Genomic DNA, 17,454 nt, shown 5'->3' with positions numbered 1-17,454 from the left:
TCTGATTCATTTTATATTCCCAAAAGTAATCTTACTAATAAACTACAAATGCGAAAGGATGTAGATATGTATGTTTGTTACTCTTTCACGTAAAATCTAATGGACGCATTGTTATGAAATTTGGTACACGGGTAGAATATAACTTTGAACACATATAGCAGAGCATTTTTATTCCGAAATTCTCATGGAAGTAAAGCCGCGGTGCGCAACAAGTATACTATAAACATGATTTGCAAACGGTATAGGTGTATCTATTTGTTGACTGTACTTATAGAGTTTGCCGCAATTTGACGAATTCGGCATACATTGATGGTTTTTCATTGTGGTAAATAAAAGCTCTCATATATAATGTTCATGCATTCGCGTCTGTCTTGAGTTAGGCGAGAATGCTTTATTCTATGCTGGCTCCACACTATTCTCGAACTCGGTCAGATGCCGACGCGAATGCGCGAACATTGCGTAGTTGGTATGAGTGATTTTGTTTACTGTAATGAAAAACCAGCAAAGTAAGCCGCATCCGTCAAAGTTCGACGAATTGAGTGTGGAGCCGGCTTAAGAGCTTTTATTTACGCAATGTATGCCGAATCCGCAATAGATTGACGAACTGTTTGCAGATAGAGTGTCTTTACAACCACTACGATAAAAAGTTCCGAATCACGCCGCCTTTAGAATGGCTATTTGCTTGGAACCAATCAGTTCAGAGTTGTTTTATTGCAATAAGCCAAAGATTATATATAAACGTGTTGCTTATATATCCTTGGACTGGTGCCATAGAAAATATTGATCCTAGATTGTTTGATATTTTAGCGTAAGTATTAGCTATCCGAAATTGGCATTCTCATACAGAAATCTGAAAGTGAATGAAAGGATGGCGATATTGTTTTCAAATTTTTTTTTTCAGTACTCCATCCTTACTTTGACCAGTGGTTAAATATTAAGTAACCTACACACTTTAAATACCTAGGTAAGGTAGGGACTAGTGCAAATAGTGAGTCCGCCTTAAGGTGACTTAAATAAAATCTCGATAAGAAAAATGTGTATAAGTTTTATCCATCCATCACCTATTTAACTGTAAAGAATAATATACTTAGCTAGTATAGTTTACTTAATGAAACAAAACAAATGGATAATGTATTGCCGAGCATCTCATTTAGCATTCTTATAGAATTTCCCAGCTGGCTACATATTTATTATCTCGTTGAACCAAGTTTATGTTGGTAATTCTATCGTAGAAATCAGCTTCACTGAATCACGAGAACACAGAAGAATTACGCGTTTAGGAACAAAATGGTGATTAGTAAATTAGTAACATATAATTAGTGTATTAGAACACATGAAAAAATATTTAAAAAAATTGAAAATAGATAGAAAGAAAGACTTCATTCGGCTAAACAAAACAATATTTTATTCGCAAAAAATTAGTTTATTCGCCACTAAATTATAAACCACAAAAAATTACACTATTTTCTTAACATAGGTAAGTAAAATATAAAATAGGCCTCCGCTCAGCAAGTAACAAATCGATACATGCCCTGGTATTCTGCGGATAGGATACCAGTGGTGTGGTAACATGGTAGACGATTCCTCAATTTACTCTTGAATATTAGATTTAACAATACAATAACAGTATGATACCAATATTATCAACTCTAAGAATAAGTATGTACGATTACGATAACAGTATAGGAAACGACATAGTCTCTTTAAGAACACGATAATAGTAATAGAAACACAACATAAAGTCTCACTTTTAAGAACATGAACATAAACAAGATTGCTGTACTTACTGGCTATAAACCCTAAATGTTGATATTGTACCCATGAATTTAGTAAGTACTTCGGAAAAACGGAGTACCTACTAATTCGATGACTGTACCTAAACGCAAAATCCCAAAACCTCCGTCGAATTTTTGGGCGGTTTATTGTATTGTATTTGCGCTTTTGCTTCTATTCAAATAAAGTGTATAAATCTCCTGAGCGGAAATAAATCTATGAAGGTTTGTGGATTTATTATGATATTCTGAATATATGCATTCACTTCTGAACCTAAATTATTTTGTTTCTTTAGTCTGTCTCTAAATATCGCTCGTTTAAACCGCCCGTGCAAATGGTGCTCGAGCGTGTTTAATTTTTCTTCACTAAACAATTCATTGGAGTGGATATTTCATTCCGCTTCATATGTTACTGGTAACCGCGTTTTAAAAATTTAAACTTCAATATGCAGCGGCAACACTTCCATTCGTTATTCTGTTTGGGCAGTTGGATTTTTTTAAACATAGGTACGATTTAGGAGGATTTTCAAAAGCAATGCTGGTTTCGCCTGGTCATAAGGGTAAAACCATGGAATTAGTAAGTATATACTCAGTACAACGAAGTACTTACTAAATCAATGGGTAAAACCCAAAAATGTATTATTGAACAATTATTTGAACAATTAGTATAGTACTGATTTGATGTCGTGAGCGTGTCAATACTTCTGGAAACAGTTCGCCGAACTTTTTTTTCTTACAATTTTCTATGCGGTAACAAAAAGATCACATTTACATAAGTACAAACTATGATGATTAGGCATTGAGTTAGCATAAAAAAAATTCTTAAATTTTTAGAAATATTCCTTACATTTATCTACCTTAGTCTTCAAAATTTGCCTCAAAAAATTGGTAACAAAGTAGACAGATTACCTCTATAAATTATTATACTTATCAATGGTAAAGCTTTCGTAATCTTGAAAGGATATTCGATATATTTCAATTGTAATTCGGATGGCTGTATCGGCGATACCTATTCGAGTCACGCATTTGGAATCGATACAAATCTTCATCAAATCTCTGAAGATTTCCAAAAAATATTTTCTTTTGACGTTGAAGAATCTTAATCCCCCGAGGGCGATGATTGTAGGACGAAAGGGTTTAGTAACGAACGTTGGTGGGGTGAAACTCGTAAACAATTCGAACCCCCAACGTAAATGAATAGGTAGATACTCAGATGTACGTATGTTCGTACCTACACGTAACACAGAATATAATAGTCAAACCACACACATTTGTGGTTTCGTGAATTAGCTCGCTCTATCTATGGTATGGAATCGACCTCCTCCCAGACTAAATAGCTATAGTTAGTCTACCTCACTAAATACCTACATACTTAAACTCGATATTAATAGAATAAATTCACAGAATAAAGCCATAAGTAGTTCCGACAATGTTTATTTTTAGCAAAACCTCAACTTCTCATCAATTGATATCAAAGCTTTGTAGATCATTAAGTGTATAAAGATAACAAAGCAATTTGCCAATAATGGAGTTCCATCAAATAGAGTCAATCCGAGACCCCAGACCACGGGTAAAACATATTTATACTTCCAAAGCCGTAGTAAAATCAAATGTGAAAGTATGTTTGTGTGGACGGATTACAATGAAATTATATCCTGCAATATAGCACGTAGAGTACATACACATATTATATCCTGAAATTCCTAGGGGAGCAAAGCCCTAGTGCTAGGTTAGAGTACCCCATTCGTATGATAACATCACAGGTTTATTGGATTTATTTTTGAGTCCATTAAAATTTTGATACAGATTTTTAAATTAAGTACTTCTATGATTCCCTTATAATGGACGTAATGGACTTACACAAGACCACTGACCATTCCTCATAAAGAATTCTCAGAAGTCCTGCTCCGGGCCCTCTGACCAGCGATCTTTTTAGGTCGTACACTTCATTTGTTAAATATACTTAGTGACAGTTTAATTGGGGCCCCAGATCTTCTTTGCACCAAAGCATAGGCTTTATTCATCGAGATATTTAACTATATGATCAAACAGTTTATTTTAAAGTATTAACATAACATTTTCTGTAGATACGGTTGTCACATTTACTAAGCCGAAATCAGTGTACCTAAATCAACCTCCATCTAGTAATATTGTTAAATTTACTGCACCCGCTTTACTTGTTTCTCTTTCCATCCAAAGGTTAGCTGGAAGAAATTGCATTAGCGATAAGTCCGCCTTTGCACGCATTATGTTTGAATATCTTGTTGTAACTTATAACTCCTTTGTGAATGGTGCAATAAAGAGTTTATCTATCTATCTAGTTTTGTGACTTAAGTGTAGAATTGTAACTTAGTAGTTCTATCTATACATATATATTTCGAGAAAAAATAAATATAATTTAAAAGTGCCTCTCTAAAGCCTCTAGCTTATTATGCTTTTAGCATGAAGTTCGCCATTTATTTCTAAGTATGTTTTACTTGGAACAATAAAGTTTAAAAAATAATGGTCAAGTTTTTGAATGAACGTTTTGAATTTAACTTTATATGTAAGAGGTCAAGTATCTATTCACTCCGCCATCGCGTAGCGAGGCTGAAGTCCTGACAAGGCCCAAAGCCCTGTGTTCACGGTTCTCTTAGCAGGCAAGGTAACTCGGTTAGTAATAATTTTAGGTCGGATTCCCTCGGCTGGAAGATCAAAGGATATTGAAGATCACTGAAATTCTGGGTCACTGAATTTTTCATGAAACTAATATGAATATTGTAACGGTTTCATTATTATGGTAAATGTTTTGTCGGCTTCAATTACACTCATTGTTAAACAAATAGGAAAGCGGTCCCTGGGCTCCGACGCTCAACGGCTGGAAAGAAACCGAAAAAATTCAAAGACGAGATAGAGACACTCATTGATTTTCACTAGATACTGACTTTGGTAGTTCACTAGGTATACTGACTTGGTAGGCCTAAGCCATTGTCTGAAGTGCAGATACTGTAGGCAGTCACAGAAAGCACGCTAAACTACCCAAATTCATTGAAAATTGGTCGCATTACCACCGCATAAATGCAGGGTATATAACGTGCGGCCGGCTGTACACAACGTAACATAAAATCCAACTCGGGAAGTCGTTAAAAATTCAACACTACAAATTACTAAAAGTTTGATTTGCTACTAAAAGGAGAGTGAAATATAAACGTCATTTAATCAAAAGTTCTCGACTTTTTAGTAATAATTGAAATAAAGGAAATGCCAGAGAGAATTTATGACCGTCTGCAGTTTTACGAGGAAACTTTTATGTTTTTAGTCGTTAAAGTTGAACCTAGATCCGTCCGTTAGGTTGACTTATTTCTTTTATCTATGACTTTAACCCTATTTGTTGTGTTAGTTACTTTCTTATTTTGTAATGGGTGATTCTTTTTTTGACAAGAGTTTCTCAATAGACGAGGTGAGAAACCTCTCTTATCCTCTGCGTGTTCTTGGTTGGAGTAGTGAACTTGTGGAAAGACCCTCGTCCCGTCCATCCGGCCACAGGAAGCCGGACAGGTGTGTGGGACTTGAACCCACTAAAACCACACGATGCCAACGCCAACCGCATTTGTGCCGGGACCATGTGCTACTCTCGCTCCACAGCCCCGGCGCGGCGGCCGCTACCACGGCGGCCTCGGCTCGGCCGCTCTCCTCGGAGCGGCCAGTGGGACGGCTCGTCAGCCTTCAGTTCTACCCGCCATAATCCTCCCTCTCCCTTTCCGCCGCCTTTTTGTGGAGCATTACGCTCTCCGCAAAGGCCTGCACCGCTGTCCACGACGTCTCGCTGTCGGCCATCTGTCTTACGACAGCCGGCAGGGAGAGGTCGTCCCCCATAGTGACGCCCCTAAGCCAGGGTTCGCGTAAATATCGGCCATACAATTTTGACGATTTGGCTTTGCTTTTACAACCAGCCGTTAAGAGTTTCTTGATGTAAGTATTTAATCATTTTATCATCATTAATTCAATTACAAGAAGTCACATTTTCATTCTATACATATGTAATTACTGTGAAGATTGATAACATGTTAAGATTTCGAAGAAAAAATATACCGTACCTTATTTATCCACCAAGTTTCAACACGTATCTGAAAAACAGTTTCTCACTGACATAAGAAACTTGGAATAAATATCTAATTGTACCCCAATTGAAGATAACTACACGAGCTCATTACGAATACGCTTCATAAATAATTGATAAGTAACATTTCAGTCAGACAGAAAGCGTTGGTATTCAGGTAAGTCACGTAATTAAGTGATTGGGGTGTGTTGGGAAATAGACACTTATTCAATTTATTATCAGAATGCGGCTTAAGTGTGTAATCATGATAAGCTGATCAAGCAAGGGGACTACAGGCACTTTGCAAAGGGCAAAAGGCATTCTGAATGTAATGCAGTCCGTCTTCAGAGTTCTCGTTGTGTGTAAGGCAAAGGGGTGAGTACAGAAAATCCTTTCACGGTTTCACGTACCTCCGATACCACGGCCTCCATGTGCTAATGATAATGACAATGAAGTGTTTGAAACTATATCCGATATTCTTACTTTTCTACTAACTAATATATAAAGAGAGCGAATTTTAAGTGAAGTTATATAGTTAGATTTTTTTTTCAAATTTGTTGTTTTTCCACAAGTGGTCATCGCTCCTCATGTGACAACTCTAGTGTTGCAATGCAATGTGCAACGCATGCAACACCAGGGATGTCAGACCCGCTCTCATACGCGACCCTGAATAAGTTTATCACAATGCATTTTTTAAATTCACTAGATGTTGGCCAGGGCTTCGCTCCCGTGGGAATTTTGAGATAAAATATAGCCCATAGCAACCTTGGATAATGTACCTTTTTAATGGTGAAAGAATTTTTGAAATCGATTCGGTAGTTTCGGAGATTACACGCCTCAAACATAGGTACTTGTAGGTAGCTTACCTGTTATAATATGAATTGGACTACATATTTATTTAGTCAGGTACCTACTTGCAGACAAATTATACGGCACACGGGTCTTTTTATTTTTAGATAGATAAGTAAATAATTTATATACCATTTGGTAGGTTATTATAATAATTATAACGAGAACTTACCTTGTCCTTCTTTGTATTTTCTCCATTCTTGCCTCCAATTTTATGTAACACACGTCACTTCTTCAGAAAAAAGCAAGTCAGTTTTCAATAGGTTTACACGAGGAAAACATTTCGGCGTTTTATAGTCTCCGTATCGATCTGGCGTTTCCCAAAGTGGGTTCCATATATATATTCTAACTGAAACCATGAAACTGCGAAACAATTTGATTCTTCAGATTACAGTGTTTATATTGTAAGTTTTTTTACCCTGTTGTAATGTCCCATTGCTGGGCAAAGTTTGTTTGTCTGGCCAATTGTTTTGTTACAAATACAATACTGGCTCATCCTTTTAGCGCACAATACTTTTATTAGTTTAATATTCATAGAGCATAATATTTCTTTCATTTACGACCCTTATAGAATAATTCACGAATAAAACCCACGCTTCAATGGACTTCATTGAATTATTTTTACGCGGATAACACACATAATTTTATTTGGTACGTATTCTCATCAAAGTGTTTATTTATTCAAAAGGGTGTGCTAAATATGAGGTTCGCACTTCTGATGTTATTTTTAGATCAAACAAACGCCCACTCAATTTGAAACGGTTGTAAAACCGGCATTAGTATACCGTGTCTATCAACTCTCTATAGAATAGACTTTATTGTGAATACACAAAAACAAAGTACTAGGTTTGTCCGCGCATCATAATCCTAACTAATATTATAAATGCAAAAGTAAGTTTGTTACCTCTTCACGCTTTATCTTCTTGAACATTTTCATCAATTACATAATTAATTTTAAGTACGGAGAAACACAAAGGGTACTTTTCAGCTCGGAAAAATAAATCTTCCCATTGGATTGGAAGTTCCTTTCCCGAATGGAATTTCACGCGGGCTAAGCCACGGGCGAAAGCTAGTTTGAATATACATTTTATACATTTGAAATACTTAATTATTAAAAAATTCGTGTATTTTCACTAGATAAATAGGTATATATTCAGTTTCGCTCTAATGGAGAAGGATAAGATATAATAAACGTAGTTTTTTAACTAAATTTATTCCCAAAAAACTATGTATCGTTTTAGAAATCCTACAATAATGTTCATGTCCAGGTCCAACACTGTTTTTCATCACACAAATATAAATATATAAGTAATCTAAATTAACATACAGTGAGACCATTTAATATGCCTAAAGACAATAATGGTGAAACTATAAATAATCTAACATTCAACTAAGTCCTAAACTGAATAAACATTTCCATACCTAACATAAATAATATTATAATTTGTTTTATAACGTCTATATAGTTTATATTACAATATATTCCGATTATATCGTTTCTATTCCAATGAGTGAGAGATAATTAGATTTTCTTTAAATTTCAAATAATGGAAACATTGAAAAATCTATAAAAATGGCACACGCATGTGTTAACTTGGCAACGAAATTAATGACCTAACAGTTAATTAGAGAATTTATGTATATTTTGTAAACTTTATTAAGTACTATATTTTTCCATATGGAGTTTTCTCATTTCTATAATATTCGTATCGTAAACAAATAGCATATTGCGTTCAATCACTGATACTGAAACACTGATAACTTGCTAGTAATTATTTCATCCATATCTACATACAATATTGACCCATCGGGGAAATTTAATGAACTGAATTAGATGAAATTTTAAAAAAGAGAATAGAATATGAATATAATAATATAGAATAAGAATTTTGAACACAAACGCATGGATTGAAAATCCAAAATTTGCCTATTTTCCTTTGGCGAAGATTGTGTGGGTATAAAATATATAAAGGCAATAAATATACGAGTACCAAGCTTATTTTCTGTGGAATTAGATCAATGAACTCGTTGAACATAGGAAACAAATCTAATGAGGTAGTAATATGGGATTCAAGAGTATCCGAATATCAAATTTGTGCTAAAGAATTCTCCAATGTTGATGAAAATTTCATAATCAATTATTAAAACAAAAATGTCATGTTACTGGATGTAATACACAGAGATAATTTTCTCTGTCTTACGAGTAGGTACATGATGAAAAACAATGATGAAAAACAAACAATAGCAAGATACCAGCGATCAATCTCGGCCTTTTATCAGACGCCTATTGTTCTCTAAATGAGGAAAACAGCTATGTCCTTCTATGCTATCTTATAAGCAGGAAGATGTAATGGAAGTCAAGCTTAGCATTGGCCTGGAAGTTGTAGCACAACTCTAGAAAGACATTGAAACGTTTCTAGAAGTTGAGACACAAAATCAAGGCCTAAATCTAGGTATAATCTAATGATATGACTGCGATCGTAAATTCGATTTTGCAGATACATCCAAGAACTTTAAAACAAGCGTATAAATAATTTAACAGACGCTAACAGTTAGGATATCGTTAAAATGTATCGGCTTCAACGTCAACTGTCGAAACTTCAGCCGACAATATTTGCCTTTACAGCCAAAACTTTCAATGACTTCGCCTAACTCGTAATTGTGTCTTTATCTTGTTATATGAAAGTTTACTTCCAGTTGTAAAATTTCCACGACAAACTGACTTTCCGGAACAGCATTTACTTAATAATCCTAATAATTTATTTTAGGTACATTTCATTCGCGCTCGTTATGTTCACACTAAGTATTTTTTTTTTAATCCTTGGTCTTAATGCTATGACTAGTAGAGTAATAACAAATGCATTGATCACAACACATCACTGGTATTAGAGTACCCAGATTGTTAAATACATAAACATAACAGATTGTTAAATACATAAAATACTTTGTATTCGTATTAAACAACTGTAACAACAAGACGACCTAATTTGGACTGAAAAAAATAAATGTCTTTCAGACTTATAATCATGATTTTGGCATAAAAAGTATTTATAAAAAAGATGGCCCTCCCAGTAAGTTCTTCGTAATAAACTCTTAGAATTCATATTTACTATAAGTTATAAAATAATTTGAAAATACATTAGAAATAGTTAAGTCACAGTACAAGAAATTAATCCTAATAGGGGATCATCAACTACTCTAGTTAATTTATACTTTTTACATTTATCTACCTATTTGTTATATGATATAATTAAGGTTCCTTTATCTACATAATAATAATGAACAATATTTTTTTTCTAGGTTTCAGAAAATACGTTACTTATATAGAACTCTTCAATATATTAACCATTTTTTTAAATTTAAGATAAATGTCATATTTTCATTAATTCAAGATTAAATTAAATATAATTTTAAGCTTTTCATAAAAATAAATATACGCAAATATTGCGAAATATACTTACATAAAAAATACGTACAAGATACGTAGAGAACGTACATAGTACTGCACTTTATGATAGTAATAAATCTTCTGATGCGAGAAACTGAATATTGTTGTTGATAACAAAATTTTGATCCGGGTTCGAACATTTATTTTCAAATTTATTGCCCTCCACCGCCGAAGCGCCACGTCGCCATCGGTGCTACAGCTGATTCATATCACATGCGTCGCTCTCTAGCCTAGTCGCGCACGAAAACAAATTCGTTGTAGTGGTTCCAGCGGTTCTCCTCCGTGTCCACTCCCGGCTTCAGCTCCGCAGCTCCAGCCGTACCACTTCCACAGCTCGCCGACAATTTAAACCCATTTTCTTGCAACATATCAAATGCCTGCTCTATGAAAGAATGCTTCAGGAAGAACCGCGAAGTGTAGCGATCTGCGAGACCGTGGTCAGGATCTCTGGATTCATTCAGGGTCTCGCCAAAAACATCGCGGCACAACGTCACCTTTCCACAGACTAAAATTCTGGACAACTTGCGGAACTTGACATCAGCGAGCCCATCACGTCCGAAAGCGAAGCTGCCTCTGTAGCCAACGGTGATGCAGCCACGTTCACGGTTCGGTGGTCGCGGGTCTGATTCTCGGACAGCCTGTTCCAGGCCGACTAGTCTGTAATGTTTTGCTTCTCGTGCCAATCGTTTGTGTTCTCTGAAGCATTCCGGCAGCACCAATCCGCCGTCTCGCAAGTAGTCCAAAACATATCGAAAGAGGACTCCATCGCGGTCAAAGAAGATGCGCCCGCGTGCGTCGCGCGGATGATCGGGATCCCGAAGCGCGGCGGCGGGAAGCGAGTCGGGTTCGCGGAGCAACGTGTCGCGCGTAGTAGCGTAGTGCACGCCGCCCACGTTGAGCTCGAGGACTTCAGGCGGCGCGTCCGCCATGGCTGGAGGCTGAGGGCGCAATGAGTCGGCGGCTGCGCTATCCTCGCTCCCTCCCTGACCCACTTACCGCGCGTCTCAGCGCCGCCGCGCGGGCCCATCAATAACGCACGCCCGGGTTACTGACTTGAACGTAATTATTTCCTACCCTTTAGAACGAAAACTCCTCCGTAAAAGCCTTCAAGGTCGCCATCTATTGTTAGCTAACAGATGGCATATTATTCCCTGATACCGCGGAATGTTCTAATATTTGAGCGGCTTCCTTTATGTACTTAGTAAATGGCCTGGCCAAATTGCCACAAGCCAACGCATTATGAAATGAATGACTGCGTCGACTGTGGGTTGGATACGTTGATAAAAATTGGAGGGAAGTTAAACGTCAGCTATTTTTAGCAAAAGGTTAGTTTGACCTTGACTTTGTTGCTGAAAAAGAACTTGATTATTTATGGACGACTTTGTATGAAGGTGCGGTAGTAACCCCGTCCAAATATGAGTTTGTTAGAATATGTGATGCCTCCCAAGGTGCCTGCGGCCGTTTCAAGCGGAACTTTTAATGGTACCTTCGAGCCCCATATAATTTCTTCGAGCTCATATAAACTGGGATTCATTACACCTGTGCCATAAATGGGTTTTGGGCAGCGAAATAATATATATGGCTGTTTTGTTTGGGTAAAATTTGTACACCAAATATTTTTTAACACAGTATTTATAACTAAGGAACATTGAAAAGTGAAAGTTCATTTTGTTTATATTTATATGTATAGGAGGAGCCTTGTAGAGGAAAATAACAAGACCAGCCAAAGGCAAACAAATCAGAACAAAATAAATACTTAACTGTATTTCTATTTCTAATATTATAAGCCCTAATGATGTATAGAGGTTTTTGCATGAAAAAATATCAACGTCTTGCTGAATAGACTTCATTTAGCGTTTCCTACGTCCAACTTTATGTGGGAAAAATGTCTTATTTTTTCTACACTAAGAATTCGCTAAAAGATTTTAGCAAATTCTCGACAACCGGGAAAGAAGTTTGAATGTAATTTACTTGCAAGCTTTTCTCTTTGCAAGCTTTTCACAGTGAACTTTTAGGTGGTTTTGTAATAATTTAAGAGGGCAAATAAAGAACAAAATTGCTAGAGTTTAATAGAACATTTGAAAAATATGCACTCGTTTCATCAAAACATCAAAAACTTTTTAGAGTTTTATTTATAACTTTCACGCAAAACAAATATAATGTGTAGCTGTCAGTTACGTCTCGGAAAGATTTACTCAACCCATAAATATGCTGAAGAAATACGTCTACGCGTGGAGTTTGGTCTTAATTCCGTGCTCATGGATATTGAGGGATGGTGCCGGTCGGGTCTTTCGTTTACGACCCTAGGACAGCAACTAAGTGTTTCCACGCCCTCTTTCATTACGCTACCTCATTTATTCATAACAGCTAAAATATGCTTTTAGCCAAATATGTCGGGACTCGATGTAATGGAATCCCGTCGCGTAAAATATTTTACCGGAGGTTTACGACCATTTTACGTTTTCATCTAAATTTCCAATTAAGGAGCAATTTAGCGTGTAACAGAATTACAATTTGGAGTCCACCGAATTTTAATAACATAAAAAATACACATATTAACAGAGGATAATGAAGTTAGGAACGATGTTCTTACTTGTCTTACTTGAAAAGATGGGAAACATAACATATATTAGAATAGAATTGTCTGAAATTTTCACAAATGGTCAGACGATTTTATATGATAGATTGAAGAAAAATAAATGTTGCCACAAGAATATAAATTATAAATCCACAATCGACCATTACACAACCAAGTCTTGAACCTCGGAAAGCATAAAATCCAAGAGGTTGTGCCAAAGGGAGGCCTTTGGGAGGATTACCCAGATTATGGCCATTTTATATTGTTTATTTATGTACTGACTCATGGCTATTCTTTCTTACGGCCAAGATCGGGGTCTTTTTGCCTTTTTGCAAATGTTTGCTCAAAGGATTTACGAGAATCCAAATATTAGGAGTTCTCGATCTAATAAAGAATAATGTTGCAGGTTTTGCTGCAAAAATAAATTGGATATACCTAATTAAATTGTCTAAGGAATTTATAATTAAATTAACCAAATCATGTGATTTGGTAAATTAATTCTAAATTCCTTTGTTACTTTGTAAAAAGAAAATATATCCCACAAAAACCTTTCATTCCTCAGAAATTTCGGGATAAATAATAGAATTAAGATATCATTTTACTTTTAACGTTAAATGGCCATCTTAGAAATATCAAGAACTGGACTGAAATAAGTATGAATAGATAAGGATGAATAGATTTCCAAAGCTTCTGACGACCTCGGTGGCGCAGTGGTAAAGTTTATACTGAAGATATAAGACAATTTATACTGAAGTATACATATACTTCAGCAAAATAGAAACATGTTCTTTGTCCTGAAGGTCTACCAAAACATAAATGTGTGGACGCAATGACGTGTTTTATGTTTAATGGTAGCTGATTTGTTTGACTAAAATAGTCAAGATGAAAGCAATGATACATAAAACTCTCGAGGTGTTAAGCGATAATTAAACGATATTTAAATATATGCTAGAATCACAGCTTGGAATATCAAAAAGAAAACGTAACAAAGTTGTTGGAAGCACTCTTCGACAAAAGTTTTACTGCGAAGTCGGCGTGAAATTCCTGAAAGTGGTGAAATTGCTAAGTATTTACAAGAGGATTGTTATCTAGAGTGCTTTTCAATAGTGGCTTGTGTAATAGCTAGTGATGTCACGCAAAATTGAAATTTTGACGATATTTGCACGATTGAATCAATCATTGCTCGTCTTCATATAGTGCCGCTTCTCACCGAAAATTGGCGATTATCATGGCTATCCTTACTTTTGAAGGGGTTGGAAGGAAGAGCGTTCGAGTACTTTCTTACATTCTCATACAAGTGGGTTTTCTTCTAGTGGATTTACGTTTTCCCTGGCATTATGAGCTGAAGGATGCGGTATCTCCCCTTTCATATAAGATACTACCTATCAATAGAGACATAAAAACTAAGGAAAAATATGAAACATCTAAGTTATTTTCTGTTGTTTATCTAAACTAACACATTTCAATTATGTGTCATATTACAATCAAATTATTCATCAACAAGCTCAACTAAAGACAACTACTAAGTAACAAATGTTTGTATAATAAACAAATTCAGTGAAAAGTATTTCTTGGCTTCAGATTATTTGTGAACGCAGGAAGCGTGGCCGTATGCTACATAATAAATGACGATTATTAGAACTGTTCTTAGAAAATATACAACTATGAGTTCGACTAAATAACCGATTTTCTATAGCATAGTAGGCAAACGATGGTGCAGAAACCAAAAATTGGCGATTGAGTAACCTCAATTAACATCAATGATTTCAAGGAAGTTAGTACTTATGTAAATAAACATTATTTACACTATAATAATGTGAGACGAAAATACGAACAACTTAGGGCGTTAAGTAGACAAGGCAAAACAGTATCCTATCGACAATGCAAAGATTTTTCTTCCAAAGAAGGATCACGATAGCGACAATTTTTAATTCAGTTCATGAAATATCAAAATTTCTTTTTTTAAGGACCGCTTAATCAAGCAACGTTTAATAATCATTTTAATGTAATTCGAGATCTGACATTTTAATTATAAAAAGCAAATAAATAAATAATAAATCAAATCAAAAGGTATAAATCAGTCACAAATGCTGAAATGATGGAAAGCGTTGTACATCTATTTTTTGGTCTTTGTAAAAGTCATTGGGAGGGGCCTATGATCAGCTGTGGTCTTTTGCGGCTGAGATGATGATATATCAGTTTTTGACACCACTTTTTGCGAAGCTTGTTCGAGTAACGAAGAGACGAATGACGAATATAATAACAAAATATCTAGGAAAATCGTATATGAAGTTGAAGGGAATTCAACTTCTCTTGCCAACATAACTTATCCAATGATAAAGATCGCTGATTCATGATCTATATTCCGAACGCCCCCGAAAGTCTACTATCGCAGGCACGTAAACCATAGACTCGACGTCATCTACAAATGAAAATGGACTTCATGTCTCTATTACCCTTGACCTCATTCTATATGAACTTACAGCTATAGAAACCTGTCCTTTTGTAAGAGTCGAGCTATTTGTATACAATAGTGGCTATAGAAAGCAGAGGAAATGAAGGTAAGTATTTTATCAGATAAAATGAAAAATAAACCAAGCGGAGAAAAAATGAATGGAGTGTAAGATCGACTTAATTTTCATTTGAGTATTAACACGAGGTTTAAATGTCTCATTGTGAAGGAATAACGTGTAATTACGAAATTAAAAATAAATACCTAAAAACAGAACCGTTAAAGACTAAGCTAAAACAGTAAAATAACAAGATAATTGGTAACATTTAGTAAAACCGTAAGGTGTCCAACTAATGTAAAAATTATTCATTACAGTGCAATTTAGTAGCGGAAACTCGCTGTATTTTGGACAATGAAACTGGCTATGGTCGGCCATTCGCCGAGAGAAACTGCTGACTGGTCGGTGTGCGGGGACGCGATATCAGCTCCTATTGTAACGTTGGCTTTATACTATCGACAAACTGTTGAAGCTACGCAATATTCGTTCATTTGCGTCGGCATCTGTCTGGGTTAGGCGATAGTGTGTAACCGGCATTACATTAGCTTTAAATGTGTTTCCAATAATATGGCGAATGGGATGGAAACCTTATTAAACTGTATTATGTAATGGGATTTCACAAAATGAGGATAGACAAATTAGTTTCTCTGTAATTTAAATGTATTAAGGTCCTGATTGTGAATTCAAAGGATTTGAAAGTGTTGGATTAATCTTTTCAGTATATTGCAAGGATAATAGGTTTCATATATTTTAGACTATTTTTTTTAACGTATGTATGTAATAAAATAAGCCATAATTAAATATCAATACGATCTATTGATAAATGAAACAATCCGAAAACTGGTGCAATTATTTTAAACCGCCAGAATAATTTTCACAAAAGAAGCGAGTTATCGAATCATTTACTGAAGCTAAATCATGGTCATCCATCATCATATAGTACGAGTATCTACTAAAACGTGTGTGCTATTACACGTTGTTATCTGTCCATTGTATGATGTCCGACAAGGACAATCAGGCGATTATCAGGAAATGGCTTTTCTGAAAATCTCTATATCACTCGTACCTATCCATGTCTATCTTTAAATGACATTAATCATTACAGCTGGGTCGGTTATTTGCGAGAACGAAATCGTACCGACAACGTCAAAAATATACATAGGGAAAATCAATGATTAAAATCGTTATACATACGCTGTTAGTTTTCATCTATTCTATTAGTATAGTGCAGTCCATCGCATTTCAAGTTTATATGGATCTCTATGCGTCGTCAATAGCGATGAATTTGCAATGAATTTTGGTAACTTTATTTGTTGTTGACTGTTGTTGACAGTTTTTTGGTTTTGTTGTGTTTATTAAACCCAAGAAAAAATGTTGGCTTTATTGAAAATGTATATTGTTTATTTGTGATTATAGTTTAGGAAATATATTTTTTTAATAATTTTCTATCTGATTTAATTAAAGCTTAACTACCTACATACATTTATATATTAACGGGACTTAGCAGTGTTCAAGACGAAAAAGTAAAAAAAAAACACTTATTTTTTATTTTAAACTGTGATTTTATAAAGCTACTAAATGTCACAAATGTCAAGGGCTTTTAGACCCAAAGGGGACGGGTATCGTACCTTAAAGTTAGTACCGTTATTGGATCCACCCTCGTCATCTGTTACGCTTAATTTATACTCAGAGCTGGATTACAATTGAGGCTTTATTACCTACCTAAAGGATGTGGTTTACAATATTCGCTGTTTTAAGAGGTATTTCAATTCAATAGTACATTAAAATTATATAGATTATATAGAAACTAAACACTGGCTTGTCTACTCTTTTTAGGGCAGACAACAAAAAAAGATAGAAAAGATTCAACAATCTAAAAAAAAAATTAATTGAATCAATCATTCTTTGATAAGGCGCTATCTCCCCGCGTACTAGCTCCACCTCATATTTTTATTAATTTCTTAGCGAAAAAAAAATTAACAGTTTATGCCTTACAAAAAAAATATATATAAGTAGTTTTTATTTGCATAATGTATTAAAAAGATAAGTATAATTTCATTATACTAAAATTCATTATTTAGTGTGGCATAGTTTGTGAGGTGTGCTTAAGGGTGTGCTAGCGCTAGTGTCGTGTATATATGAAACTAGGCTTTTGCGCAGCACCAGGGGGACCTAATAGCTACATAAAACAATAATTTATATGCTAGACGTAATTTTTT

The 17,454-nt window shown here is 35.2% G+C and overlaps 1 protein-coding gene across 1 annotated transcript; it reads right to left on the bottom strand.

Moving 5' to 3' along the window:
- Positions 1–7,861: 7,861 nt before the first annotated feature.
- Ktl (Kctd12-like) lies at positions 7,862–11,189 on the bottom strand. The gene is given in 2 exon segments (XM_053748745.2): positions 7,862–11,118; positions 11,121–11,189. Coding segments are annotated over 2 exon segments (795 nt in total). The 5' UTR covers positions 11,175–11,189; the 3' UTR covers positions 7,862–10,377.
- Between the last annotated feature and the right edge of the window lie 6,265 nt (positions 11,190–17,454).

This window comes from Plodia interpunctella, chromosome 8, assembly GCF_027563975.2.
Source record: "Plodia interpunctella isolate USDA-ARS_2022_Savannah chromosome 8, ilPloInte3.2, whole genome shotgun sequence".
In the NCBI taxonomy this organism is placed as follows: Eukaryota; Metazoa; Arthropoda; class Insecta; order Lepidoptera; family Pyralidae; genus Plodia; species Plodia interpunctella.
This window is presented reverse-complemented; position numbering and strand designations above follow the sequence as displayed.